Source organism: Scyliorhinus torazame, chromosome 2 (assembly GCF_047496885.1).
Source record: "Scyliorhinus torazame isolate Kashiwa2021f chromosome 2, sScyTor2.1, whole genome shotgun sequence".
NCBI classification, from domain to species: Eukaryota; Metazoa; Chordata; class Chondrichthyes; order Carcharhiniformes; family Scyliorhinidae; genus Scyliorhinus; species Scyliorhinus torazame.
The window spans coordinates 219,890,429-219,903,027 of NC_092708.1; the positions used below are offsets into that span (position 1 = coordinate 219,890,429).

Below are 12,599 nucleotides of genomic sequence, written 5' to 3' on the forward strand. Positions count from 1 at the left end.
CCTCGTCCACCCCAATCGGTGCCCCCAGGCCTACCACCTCCTGCTCCTCCACTTTCGGGAACCTCAATTGGTCCAGGAACTGCCGCATCCCCTCCTCTCCCTCTGGGGTTTGAGACCTATACAGTCCCTCATAAAAGGTCTTGAACACCTCATTTATCTTTCCTGCCCTTCGCACCGTGTCTCCCCTTTCGTCTCTAATTCCTCCTGCTGTCCTCTTTCGCAATTGATGAGCCAACAGGCGACTAGCCTTTTCCCCATATTCATACCTCCTCCCCTGTGCCTTCCTCCACAGTACCTCCGCCTTTCTGGTGGTCAGAAGGTCAAACTCCGTCTGGAGTCGTCTCCTCTCCCTGTACAGTTCCTCCTCCGGGGTCTCTGCAAATTCCCTATCCACCCTTAAAATCTCCCCCAGTAATCTTTCCCTTTCCTTGGCCTCTTTTTTCCTTTTGTGGGCCCCAATGGAGATCAGCTCTCCTCTGACCACCGCTTTTAGTGCTTCCCATACCACTCCCACAGGGACCTCGCCGTCGTCATTGACCTCCAGGTATCTCTCAATACACCCCCGCACTCTTGCACACACTCCATCATCCGCCATCAATCCCACATCTAATCGCCAGAGTGTTCTCTGCTCCCTTTCCTCTCCTAATTCCAGGTCCACCCAATGTGGGGCATGGTCCGAAACCGCTATGGCTGAGTACTCAGCTTCTTCCACCCTAGAGATCAACGACCTTCCCAAAACAAAAAAATCTATCCGGGAGTACACTTTATGGACATGGGAGAAGAAGGAGAACTCCCTAGCCCTAGGTCTAAGAAATCGCCATGGATCCACTCCCCCCATTTGGTCCATAAACCCCTTAAGTACCTTGGCCGCTGCCGGCCTTCTTCCGGTCCTTGAGCTGGATCTATCTAGGCCCGGGTCCAGCACCGTATTAAAGTCCCCTCCTAAAATCAAGTTTGCTACCTCCAGGTCCGGTATACGCCCCAACATCCGTCTCATAAATCCCGCATCGTCCCAGTTTGGGGCATACACATTAACCAACACGACCTCCATTCCCTCCAGCCTGCCACTCACCATTACATATCTACCTCCGCTATCTGCTACGATGTTCTTTGCTTCAAATGCTAGCCGTTTCCCCACCAAAATGGCCACCCCTCTGTTCCTTGCATCTAGTCCTGAGTGGAACACCTGTCCCACCCATCCTTTCCTTAACCTAACTTGGTCCGCCACCTTTAGGTGCGTCTCTTGGAGCATAACCACGCCTGCCCTTAGTCCTTTCAAATGCGCGAGCACTCGGGCCCTTTTTATCGGTCCGTTCAGGCCTCTCACGTTCCACGTGATCAGCCTCACTAGGGGGCTACCTGCCCCCCTCCCGTGTCGACTAGCCATTACCTTCTCTAGGCCAGTCCCATTTCCCGCCTCCGCGCTCCCACTCGCTCTCCCAGCGTCGCACACCATCCCCGTCCACCCACTCTTTAGCCATTTCCTTTTGGATTTCCGCAGCAGCAACCCAGTTGTCCCCCCGCTAGATCTCTTTCTAGCGTGATTGCTCCCCCCATATTACTTCCGTAAGTCAGCTGACTTCAACTGACCCCGGCTACTCCTGCTCACTCCTCGACCCCCCGTGTGGGGAATTCCCATCCGCCTTGCGCCTGTCTTCCCGCCTTATTCTTTCTGGCGCGGGAACATCCCTTTACCTGACCCGCCTCTTATGGCGCAGCTCCCTTTCCCCTCCCCCTCCCCTTCCCCATTCTCCAACTATGTCCCGTCTTTCCCCCCTCACCGGCGCCCACATTTCCCCATGTCTCCCCCCCTTCCCAATTTACTTCTCAATTAACTTCAACCATAACATTAACAATAACATTTCCTGCAGCATCAGTCCCTCAGTTCCGATCCAATTTCTCTTCTTTGATAAAGGTCCATGCTTCCTCCGCCGTCTCGAAATAATGGTGTCTCTCCTGATACGTGACCCATAGTCTTGCCGGCTGCAGCATCCCGAACTTCACCTTCCTTTTATGCAACACCTCTTTGGCTCGGTTAAAGCTCACCCTCCTTCTCGCCACCTCCGCACTCCAATCCTGGTACACCCGTACCACTGCTTTCTCCCATCTGCTACTCCGCACCTTTTTAGCCCATCTCAGGACCTCTACTCTATCCTTAAGGCGGTGAAATCGCACGATTATCGCCCTGGGTGGTTCTCCCGCTTTTGGTCTACTCGCCGGGATCCGATGTGCCCACTCCACCTCCAAGGGGCCCGTAGGGGCCTCAGCACCCATCAGTGAGCTCAGCATCGTACTTGCATAAGCTCCACAGTCCACTCCTTCCACACCCTCAGGGAGACCCAGTATCCGAAGGTTCTTCCTTCGTGCTCCGTTTTCTAGGGCCTCGATCCTTTCAGTACACTTTTTATGAAGTGCCTCGTGCGTCTGTGTCTTAACCGCCAGGCCCAGGATCTCGTCCTCATTATCTGTCACCTTCTGCTCCACCACGCGGAGCTCTGCCTCCTGGGTCTTTAGTGTCTCCTTGAGCCCCTCAATTGCCTGTAGCATCGGGGTCAGCATCTCCCTCTTCAGCAGCTCCACGCACCGTCTCAAAATGTCATCCTGCTCAGGCCCCCATGTCGCCTGCGCTTTCTCCGCCGCCATCTTGTGCTTCTCTCTTTCTGACCCTTTGGTCGACGATTCCTCGCGCTGCAGCCGCCGCCGCCGGTTTTTTCCTCCTTCGTTGGGGGGGGGACTCCCTTCTCACACACCCCACACCGGGTTGCGTCGTCAAAAAATTCCCCGTTGGGGCTCTTAAAAGAGCCCGAAGGTCCGTCGGAGCTGGAGCCGCCGAAACATGCGGCTAGCAAGGCATCGCCGCAACCGGAAGTCGATGCCAGCTATTTTCTATAGGTAAAAGTGATAGGTAAAAGATAGCTATTTAGCAGTAAGCCCCTAGTATATTAAATACCATTTTAAAACTCACTCATAACCTCAGGTCATTTCAAAACACATTCAGCATGCAAAACATCGTTTCAACAGAACACAGCATTATAGATTAAAAACGACATTCCTATGCAGCAAACAAGATAAAGTAATCCAAGGACAAGGCAAGCTCCATGGCAACAGCATAGGGGCCATTGTCCTAACAAGCAAGTCAGCAAGAAACTGGTTCAAGCTGTATGCGATAAGGAAGCCGAATCCCATTCCATGGCTCATACAAGAATACATTTAAGTTAATGTTGCATATTAAATGACAGCTAAAACATCGAATCAAACTTATTTGATGTTAACCCAAACCAATTAGGATTACATCAGGGTATAGCTAGATGGCTAAAGTCTGATATGATTTAGTATAACCGTGATTGTTCGTACGGCCATATTCCTTTCCAGACTCAATCTATACTTTGATTAACTATTCACTGTCTCTCTGTCTTTCATATTTCACTTCCTAACTCTGACTCTTGAAGTTATTGCAAGCTGTTTGCCGCAAGCAAGAAAATCATTTCTGTATTATTTGAACGTTGAATTGTCTACAAAATTGCTTCTCTTTGAGTCCTTTTGCTAGTTGGACTTATTAGAGAATAAGATTTAAATATTTCTCAATTATAATCGATAGAGACAGATAAAACGATTCTTATTTGCACCTGCGAACTGTTAACTCAAATTTCTACTGAGGTTTAGTGATCCCAAGTGCCACTAGATCCGCATGATAGATCTCAACATCTTCTCTAACCTGAGAAACTCTGCCATATCACTGACTCACACCCCCGACTTTGGAGGCTCCGAGTCCCTCCATCCCAGCAAAATCCGTCTCCGGGCCACCAGGGAGGCACAAGCCAAAACGGCGGCCTTTCTCTCCCCCTGGCCCCCGGATCTCCCAATACTGCCAAAATCCCTCAGCTTCAGACACGTCCAAAACATATGTACATGATTCTCCGGACTTTCCCCGCACCTCCCACACCTGCCCTCCACCTTCTCAAAAAACCTACTCATCCGGGCCACAAGTCATATGAGCCCTATGAACCACCTTGAACTGGATCAGGCTAAGCCCCACCCCCCCTCCCCCTCCCCCCCAACCTGTCTTCCCACTTCCTCACCACCTCCCCGATTGGGACCCCTTCCCATTCCATCAATTCCTTATATATTTCCGAGATCCTCCCCTTCTCAACCCCTGTTTTTGACATCACCTTATCGTGTAGTCCCCTTAGAGGGAGGCGAGGGAAGCTTGGGACCTGCCTCCGGACAAAGTCCCGTAGTTGCAGGTACCGAAATCCATTCCCACCCGGAACTCAAACTCTTCCTCTAGCTCCTCCAGGCACGGGAAACCCTCCTCAATGAAGAGATCCCCAAATCTCTCAATCCCTGCCCGCTGCCACCTCCTAAAGCCCCCATCCTGCCCCCCCCCCCCCCCCCCCCCCACCTGGAGCGGACCAGTGATTGTCACAGATTGGTGACCACACTGACGCCCCTCCAGTCTCATATGCTGCGTCCATTGCCCCCACACTTTCAGGGCTGCCACTACCACTGGGCTTGTGGAGTACCGAGCCGGTGAGAACAGCAGAGGTGCCGTTAACAGAGCCTCCAGACTCGTGCCTTACAAGATGCCGCTCTACCCGCCCCCACCCCCACTACCCACTTCCTAACAATCGAAATATTAGCCGCCCAGCTGCAATTAATAAAGTTCGGAAGGGTCAAGCCTCCCTCCCAGCGGCCCTACTCCAGAAGGACCTTCTTCACCCTCAGTCCTCCCGAGATCGCCGCGTTCATTTTCCTGAGAAATGCTTGGGGATAAAGATTGGGAGACACTGAAACACAAACAGCAATCTCGGGAGGACTGCCATTTTCACAATCTGTATCCTCTCCGCCAATGACAGCGGGAGCACATCCCACTTCCAGGGGTCCCCTTTCATTTGCTCAATCACTGTGCCCAAATTTAGTTTATGAAACTGACCCCAGTCCCTTGCCACCGGAATCGCCAGATCCCCAAACTCCTTCCCACCACTTTGAACGGCATCTCCCTCTGTCTCCTCTCCTCTCCCCTTGAAGACCTCGTTCTTGCTCATCTTTAGTTTGTAGCCTGAGAACCGGCCAAATTCCACCAGTATTCCCATAATTCCTGCAATCCCCCCAACGGGTCTGTTATATACAGGAGCAAATCGTCCGCATAGAGCGAGACCCTATGCTCCACCCCCCCCTCACCATCCCCCGTCAAATATTCAATGCCCTCAGCGCCATTGCCAAAGGCTCTATGGCCAGGGCAAATAGTAGTGGGGAGAGTGGGCACCCCTGCCTTGTCCCCCTGCACAAACTAAAATACTCTGACCGGAGCCGGTTGGTCCTTACATTCACCACTGGTGCCTGATATAGCAACCAGACCCAATCCACAAATCCCTGCCCGAACCCGAACCTTCCCAGGACATCCCACAGGTACCTCCACTCCACCCGATCAAAGGCCTTCTCTGCATCCATGGCCACCATCACCTCGACCTCGCGCCCCTCTACAGGCATCATTATCACATTTAGGAGCTGTCTAATATTGGACATCAGGTATCATTCCTTCACAAATCCTGTCTGGTCCTCCCCTATTACCTCCGGGACTTAATCCTCTATGCGCATGGCCAAGATTTTTACCAGCAACTTTATATCCACGTTCAACAGGGAGATCGGTCTAAAAGACCCACAACTCTCCGGATCCTTATCCCGTTTCAAAATAAGGGAAATTGATGCCTGCGATAATGTTGGGGGAAGCACTCCCAGCTCCTTGGACTCATTGAAAGCCTTTACCAGGAGCGGCCCTAGCAAACCGGAAATCTTTTTATAAAAATCAACCGGGTATCCATCAGGTCCCGGGACCTTACCCGATTGCATCTCCCCCAACCCGTCGATAACCTCCCCAAGCCCAATTGGGGCTCCCAAACCCTCCACCAACTCATCTATCCTCGGGAACTCCAGCCCCCCCCCCCCCACACCCAAGGAATCGCTTCATACCCTCCTCCCCGGCTGGGGGTTCCGATTTATACAATCTACTGTAAAACTCCCGAAACACATCGTTCACCCCCGCCGGATCCAAAACCAACTTCCACCCTGTATCTTTTACTTTCCCAATCTCTCTCGCCGCCTCCTGGTTCCTCAGCTGGTGTGCCAACATCACGCTGGCTTTTTCCCCATATTCATACATCGCCCCCTTCACCTCAGCTGTCCCTCCGCCTTACCTGTGGACAGGAGCCCAAATTCCAGCTGCAGTCTCTGACGCTCCTTCAAAAGCCCGTCATCCGGAGACACTGCGTACCTCCTGTCCATCTGTAACATTTCACCTACCAGCCTGTCCAACTCCGCCCACTCAGCCTTCTCCTTATGTGCCCGAATTGAGATGTCTTCCCCCTAATAACCGCCTTCGATGCCTCCCACACCACCCCCGCCGAAACCTCACTTGTGTCATTGATGTTTATATACCCCGAATGGCCTCCCTCACCCGCTCGCACACCTCCAACGTCCAACTACCATTGCAGCCGCTGGGCCTTTCTTTTGTTGGCTTGCAGGTCTACCCAGTGCGGGGCGTGGTCTGGCACCACAATTGATGAATATTCAGCATCCACCACCTCAGCCAGCAGCGTTTAATCCAACACAAAGAAATCTATCCGGGAATATACCCTGCGTACATGGGAGTAGAATGAAAACTCCTTACTCCTCGGCCTCCGAAATCTCCACGGATCCACCCCCCACATGTGCTCCATGAACCCCCAAAGCTCCTTTGCCATAGCTGATACCTTCCCAGACCTGAAACTCAACCGATCCAGCCTCGGATCCAGGACTGTGTTGGAATCTCCCTCCATAAGCAGTCAATATGAATCCAGGTCTGAGCGGGAGCTGCCAAATGTGCGACCGTTCACTCCATGGTCACCGTCAGAAGTCCCCTAGGTGAATTTATGACCTTTTTTAAAACAGTCCTAGGTCAACATCCAAATGTCCACGTCATGTCATGTCCTTCCATTTGGTAAAATAAATATTCAGTCTTGAGAGATATGATTCTAACACTACCAATAATGTCATGGACTTGTCACATGCAACAAGCAATGTGGTGAAATGAGGCAGATGTTTCCCTCTTGTTGGTACTCTCACCACTTTTCACAGGCCCAGTCTAACAGCTATGTCCTTCAAGGCTCAGTCAGCTTGGTGAGTTGTGCTGCTACCGAGCCAGTCTTTGTAATGGACACTGTAACCCTACCCAGGGGTACATTCTGTGCCCATGCCACCCTCAGTGCCTCTTCTTTCAAGATGTGTGTAACATGGAGGAGTACTGATTCCATCAACTGAGAGAGGTTGGCAAGTGATAAGCAGCAAGAGGTTTGCTTACCCATGTTTGGCCTGATGTTATGAGATTTGATGGGGTCCAGAATCAATGCTGAGAATTTCCAGGTTCACTCCCTCCTGACTGTACATCACTGTGCTGTCACCTCTGGTGGATCTGTACTTTCCAAGGATGGTGATGGAGGATGTCTGGGACATTGGCTACAAGGTATGATTTGAGTATGACTCAATCAGGCTGCTACTTGACTAATCTGTGGAACTGCTCTCCAAATTTTGGCACAAGTCTACAGATGTTAGTGAGGAAAGTTTTGCAAGAGGATCTGGACAGGGTGCGTGCACTTTGCTTCTTCTGGTGCCTAGGTTGATGCTCGATGATCTGTCTTCTTAGTCAATTTTTTGTAGTAGTTTGCTAGGCCATTTTGGAGAGCAGTTAACAGTCAATCACATCACTGTGAGTACAGAGTCACTAAAGGTTAGGCCAGTCAGGAAAGATTTCTCCCCTGAAGGGCATTCATGAACCAAGGCATTTAATAATCCAGTAGTTTTATGATTACTATTAACAAGACATTATTGCAGATAAATATTAACTAACCAAATTTTAATCAAAGATTAGATTAGATAAGCAACTAATGAGATTATAGACCAAATTCCAATCCACGTTGGTTTAGGTTTGAAATAGATAGCAACACAATTTTATTTTAAAATTTCTTGAAATAGATTGTCTCCTGATGTATGAAAGGATGGAGTTGGTATGTCTGCTAGGTGAGAATAGCAGCTGGGAATTACAATTAATCTTACTAGTTCGATTTTTTACAATAATTTTACTCAAAAGTTGAGCGGGCTACATACTGTGTGTGATATGGAACCACCTCGGCTTCAAAGAATCTTCTCACACTTTGTCTCAATATATCATGCTCTTCAGAAAAGATTCGACGAGTACCAATATCCATTAGATTCTTGGTGAAGGAGGTTTCTGGGCGAGAAACTTTGTGGGTTTCACAATTTGTTTGTGTGCTATGCAATCTAAGAGAAAAACAAATAAGAGGTTGGATAAAAGTTCAAGTACTTATTTATAATCATAGAATTGTTAGAATACGAAGCCATTTGGCCCATTGCATCTATGCTGGTGGTCGAAAGAGCAGTTCACCTACTGTCATTTCCCTACCTTCTCTCGATAACTCTGCACAATCCTCCTTTTCAGATAAATCAAATTCCATTTTGAATGCCTTTATTGGACCCGACCCACCCATTCTCAGGCATTACATTCCAGACCCTAACCACACGTTATGTGAAAAAGATTTTCCTCACATTGCCTTCATTGCTGATTGGACAAGTCTTCGTAATCTATAGTTTTTGTTCATAATGTGATACTTGAATCTGAAAGCTTGAATTTTAAAAACCAGGAGCTCTGGGAAGAGTCAAAGGCAGTCTCTAAATGATTCATTTAGCTCGTTTAGCTGGCTTTTAAAGCAGACCAAGCAGGCCAGCAGCACGGTTCAATTCCCGTACCAGCCTCCCCGAACAGGCGCCGGAATATGGTGACTAGGGGCTTTTCACAGTAACTTCATTGAAGCCTACTTGTGACAATAAGCAATTTTCATTTCATTTCATTCAGTAGAAAACCAAATTCTTTGCAATGCCACAAAATATTCACAGGTCGTGGTCAATAAATAAACTAGGACCCAAACATTACATCCTTGATTTTCACAGGGAACATGGTAATTGCCTGCGAGGTCAGCAACATGGAGACACTGACAATCATTTTTATAAAAATATTTTTATGAAGGATTTTTCATATCACACAGAACAAAGGTAAGCGTGAAAATACATCGAGAACAAAAATATAGATACATCGGTCGTCTTCCATTATTTACATCAGTTGTCTTTTGTTATTTACAATGGATCCAGCTTCTTCTTTTATTTTCTCCAGTAGGCGTTTATTTCTAGCTGGGTCCCCTGCCTCCCTCTCCCCCTTCTCTTTCTGACCATCCACCCCTTCTGGTCGTCTGGCATGCCCGCTTCCCTCATCAGCTCTTGTATCCTGTCCCTGCTTGGTTGGCGTGATGTCGTGAATTATGTTATTTGATGGGCATGGTTGGGCTCCATGCCTCTTTATTCCCCACCCCCCCCAATTTGTTTGCGTTTGTTGTTGTACCGTGGCTTTCCTTTTCCTTCCTCTGGCTTATTGGCTGTTGGCTACAAACAGGTCTTCGAACAACTGGTGAATGATTGCCATGTTTTGTGGGAGCCCTCTTCTGACCCCCGTTTGGTTTCTGCTATCATCTCTGGTACTCAGTCCTCCAGTCTCGGATCTTGGCCAGTATTTTCACGTCCACATTTAGCAGCGAAATGGGTCTGTAGGACCCGCAATCTGTTGGGTCTTTGTCTTTCTTGAGTACAGCCCTTGCTTTTGCTTCCTTAATTGCAAGCCGGAGAATCCTGCTCGGTTGGCAATCAGCAGCACCACCCACAGCTGCAGACTGGCTGGCAGACCTGGAGAAGATTAAGTACACCATCCGAGGGTTGGACAAGGGCTTCCACAAAGTGTGGGGGCCATTCGTCGACCTGCTCCAAGACCTGCTCGAGGCTAACAGCAACTAGGAAAAGAGGGGAAGACGGGGGAGAGCAGACAAGAACGCATACAACGAGGAGATACAAAGGGGGATGGGGGGGGAAGAGGAGATGAGGAGGGAACCCAAGGGTGTCACAGAGAGAAACATGGGGGGAAAAGGGGGAAAGGGAGGGGAGGCAGGAAGCCACTCATGCTGGCTGACCTTTGTGACCCACGCCAACCGACCTTCGCGACCCACCATTTTCACTTACCTTTAATGTGACAGGTGAGTCTGCTTCATCCTCACGATCTCACTGGCTTTGTATTCAGTTACAAATAATGACTTCAGCTGATGATTTAAGATCTCACTGCATCCGTTGAAAAAAATAAAGAGATTTGACTTGAACTCGACATGTGTAGTCTTCAAATGTCTTTGAAGTTTTGAGCGTTTTAAACTTTCATTTGCCAATGCTTCCTTGCATATAAAACATATGAGCTTTGAATCCTGATTTGCAGTGGCACAATTAATAACTCATACCTCAAGTAGTCATCTTTATGCTGCTTTGTTCCTGTTGTCAGCTTATTCTTCATGGGTTGTTCACCAGAGGCCCTGGAGTTCACACTAGCACGGCTGGCTGCTGCAGAATGGAAGAATCTCTCTTTTGCCGCTTCTGGTGGGAGGACTCTGTCGTTTGATAAACAAAAAACTGGCCCTGGATAGCGCACTGACATCAGGTGGAGGCAGTCCACCCCACTGGGCTCTGGGCCTGCACATTGCGTGATCCAGCACACATGCATGGGATGGTCAGCAATTTTACAAGTCCATCGCGGCCGGCATTTTTAAAAGCAGGTCGCGGCCGTTGGCCGATCCTCCCGCGATTGGGAACGCCGCGTCTGATCGCACCATGACCCTCCCAAAACCTATCCATGACCCACCCACAGATCACGACCCTGATTTTGAAAACTCCTGTTCTAGATTCTCCAAGAAAACAACCTCTCAATATCCACCCTGCCAAGCCCCTTCTTGTCAAACGGGATTAACTCTCATTCTTCTAAACTCCAAAGAGTATAGGCCAATTTTAATCAGCCTATCATAGGTCAACCCTCTCAAACATAGAAAAATAGAAAATAAGTACAGGAGTAGGCCATTTGGCCCTTCGAGTCTACACCACGGTTCAATATCATGCAATTCAGTATCTCACTCTCGCTTTCTCTCTGTGCCTCTTGATCCCTTTAGCCACAAGGGCCACATCCAGTTCCCTCTTGAATATATCCAACGAACTGGCCCTAACAGCTTTCAGTGGTAGAGGATTCCACTAGTTCACAACTGTCTGAGAGAAGAGGTTCTTCCTCATCTCAGTCCTGAATGGCTTACTCCTTATTCTCAGGCTGTGACCCCAAGTTCTGGACACCATCTTCGGGAACATTCTTCCCGCACCTAGCCTGTCCCGTTCCATCAGGATTTTATATGTTTCTGTGAGATCCCCTCTCATTCTTCTAAACTCCAGCGAGTACAAGGCCAGTCGACCAGTGTTTCTTCATATGTCAGTCCTGCCATCCTGGAAATTAGTCTGGCGAACCTTCGCTGGACACCCTCAACAGCAAGAATGTCCTTCCTCAAACTAGGAGACCAAAACTGCACAAATACTCAAGGTGTGGCCTCACCAAGGCCCTGCATAACTGCAGCAAGGCATCCCTACTCCTATATTCAAATCCGCTTGCTTTGAAGGCCAGCAAGCCATTAGCTTTCCTCACCACCTGCTGCACCTGTATGCCAACCTTCAGTGACTGTTTCACCATGACACCCAGGTCTCGTTGCACTTCCCCTTTTCCTAAACTGCCACCATTCAGATAATAATCTGCCTTCCAAAGAGAAAATGCTGGAAAATCTCAGCAGGTCTGGCAGCATCTGTAGGGAGAGAAAAGAGCTAACGTTTCGAGTCCAAAGGGCCATCTGGACTCAAAACGTTAGCTCTTTTCTCTCCCTACAGATGCTGTCAGACCTGCTGAGATTTTCCAGCATTTTCTCTTTGGTTTCAGATTTCAGCATCCGCAGTAATTTGCTTTTATTAATAATCTGCCTTCCTGTGTTTGCTTCACTAAAGGACGTTAGTGAACCGGACGTTTTTACAACACATTAGCAGTTTTGATGGTCACCATTACTGACAAGACTTTTTCCATTCTAGATTTATTTAATTTAATGAATTCAAATTCACGAGCAGTCGTGGTATTTGAGCTCATGGGCTGGATTCTCCGATAATGGGGCTAAGTGTTGACCGTGGAGTTTCACGAGGGCGTCATCGGGCCCCCAAGCGCAGCTATTCAACGGCCACAAGGGGCTAGCACGGGCGCAACATGAAACGCCCATGGGAGTGGCCACTGATCGATCGCCGATGCATGGGTTGCGCCACTGAGGCGATGCCGCAGCTGCTGAAAAGCATTCTCACCCAACACACAGCCGTCGCACCCAAGGTGGCCACCAGATGAGCAGCCCAAGATTCCGGGACGGCGAATTGGACACCCTCCTGGACGTCTTGGAGGAGAGGAGGCTGGTTCTGTACCCCGGGCCAGACCGCAGGACAGGAGCACCATCGTTTGGCGTACCTGGGCGAAGATGGCCGAGTCCGTCAGCGCCGTCGGGCTGGTAGCCAGGACCGCAGACCAGCATCGGAGGAAACTGCACGACCTCCTCTGGGCAGCCCGGGTGAGTACCCAGCAGTGTCTCTGGGGACGGAAACACAGAGGACAGACACACAGT

General features: G+C 49.5%; 1 protein-coding gene across 2 annotated transcripts in view; it reads right to left on the reverse strand.

Annotated features, from left to right (window-relative positions):
• acadl (acyl-CoA dehydrogenase long chain) overlaps window positions 1-12,599 on the reverse strand; it is a 206,833-nt gene that overhangs the window by 168,341 nt on the left and 25,893 nt on the right. For both annotated transcript variants that reach the window (XM_072484136.1, XM_072484127.1), the window contains exon 2: window positions 8,140-8,313. In XM_072484136.1, the coding sequence (XP_072340237.1) occupies window positions 8,140-8,313 (174 nt within the window). The remainder of the gene's footprint in view (window positions 1-8,139; window positions 8,314-12,599) is intronic.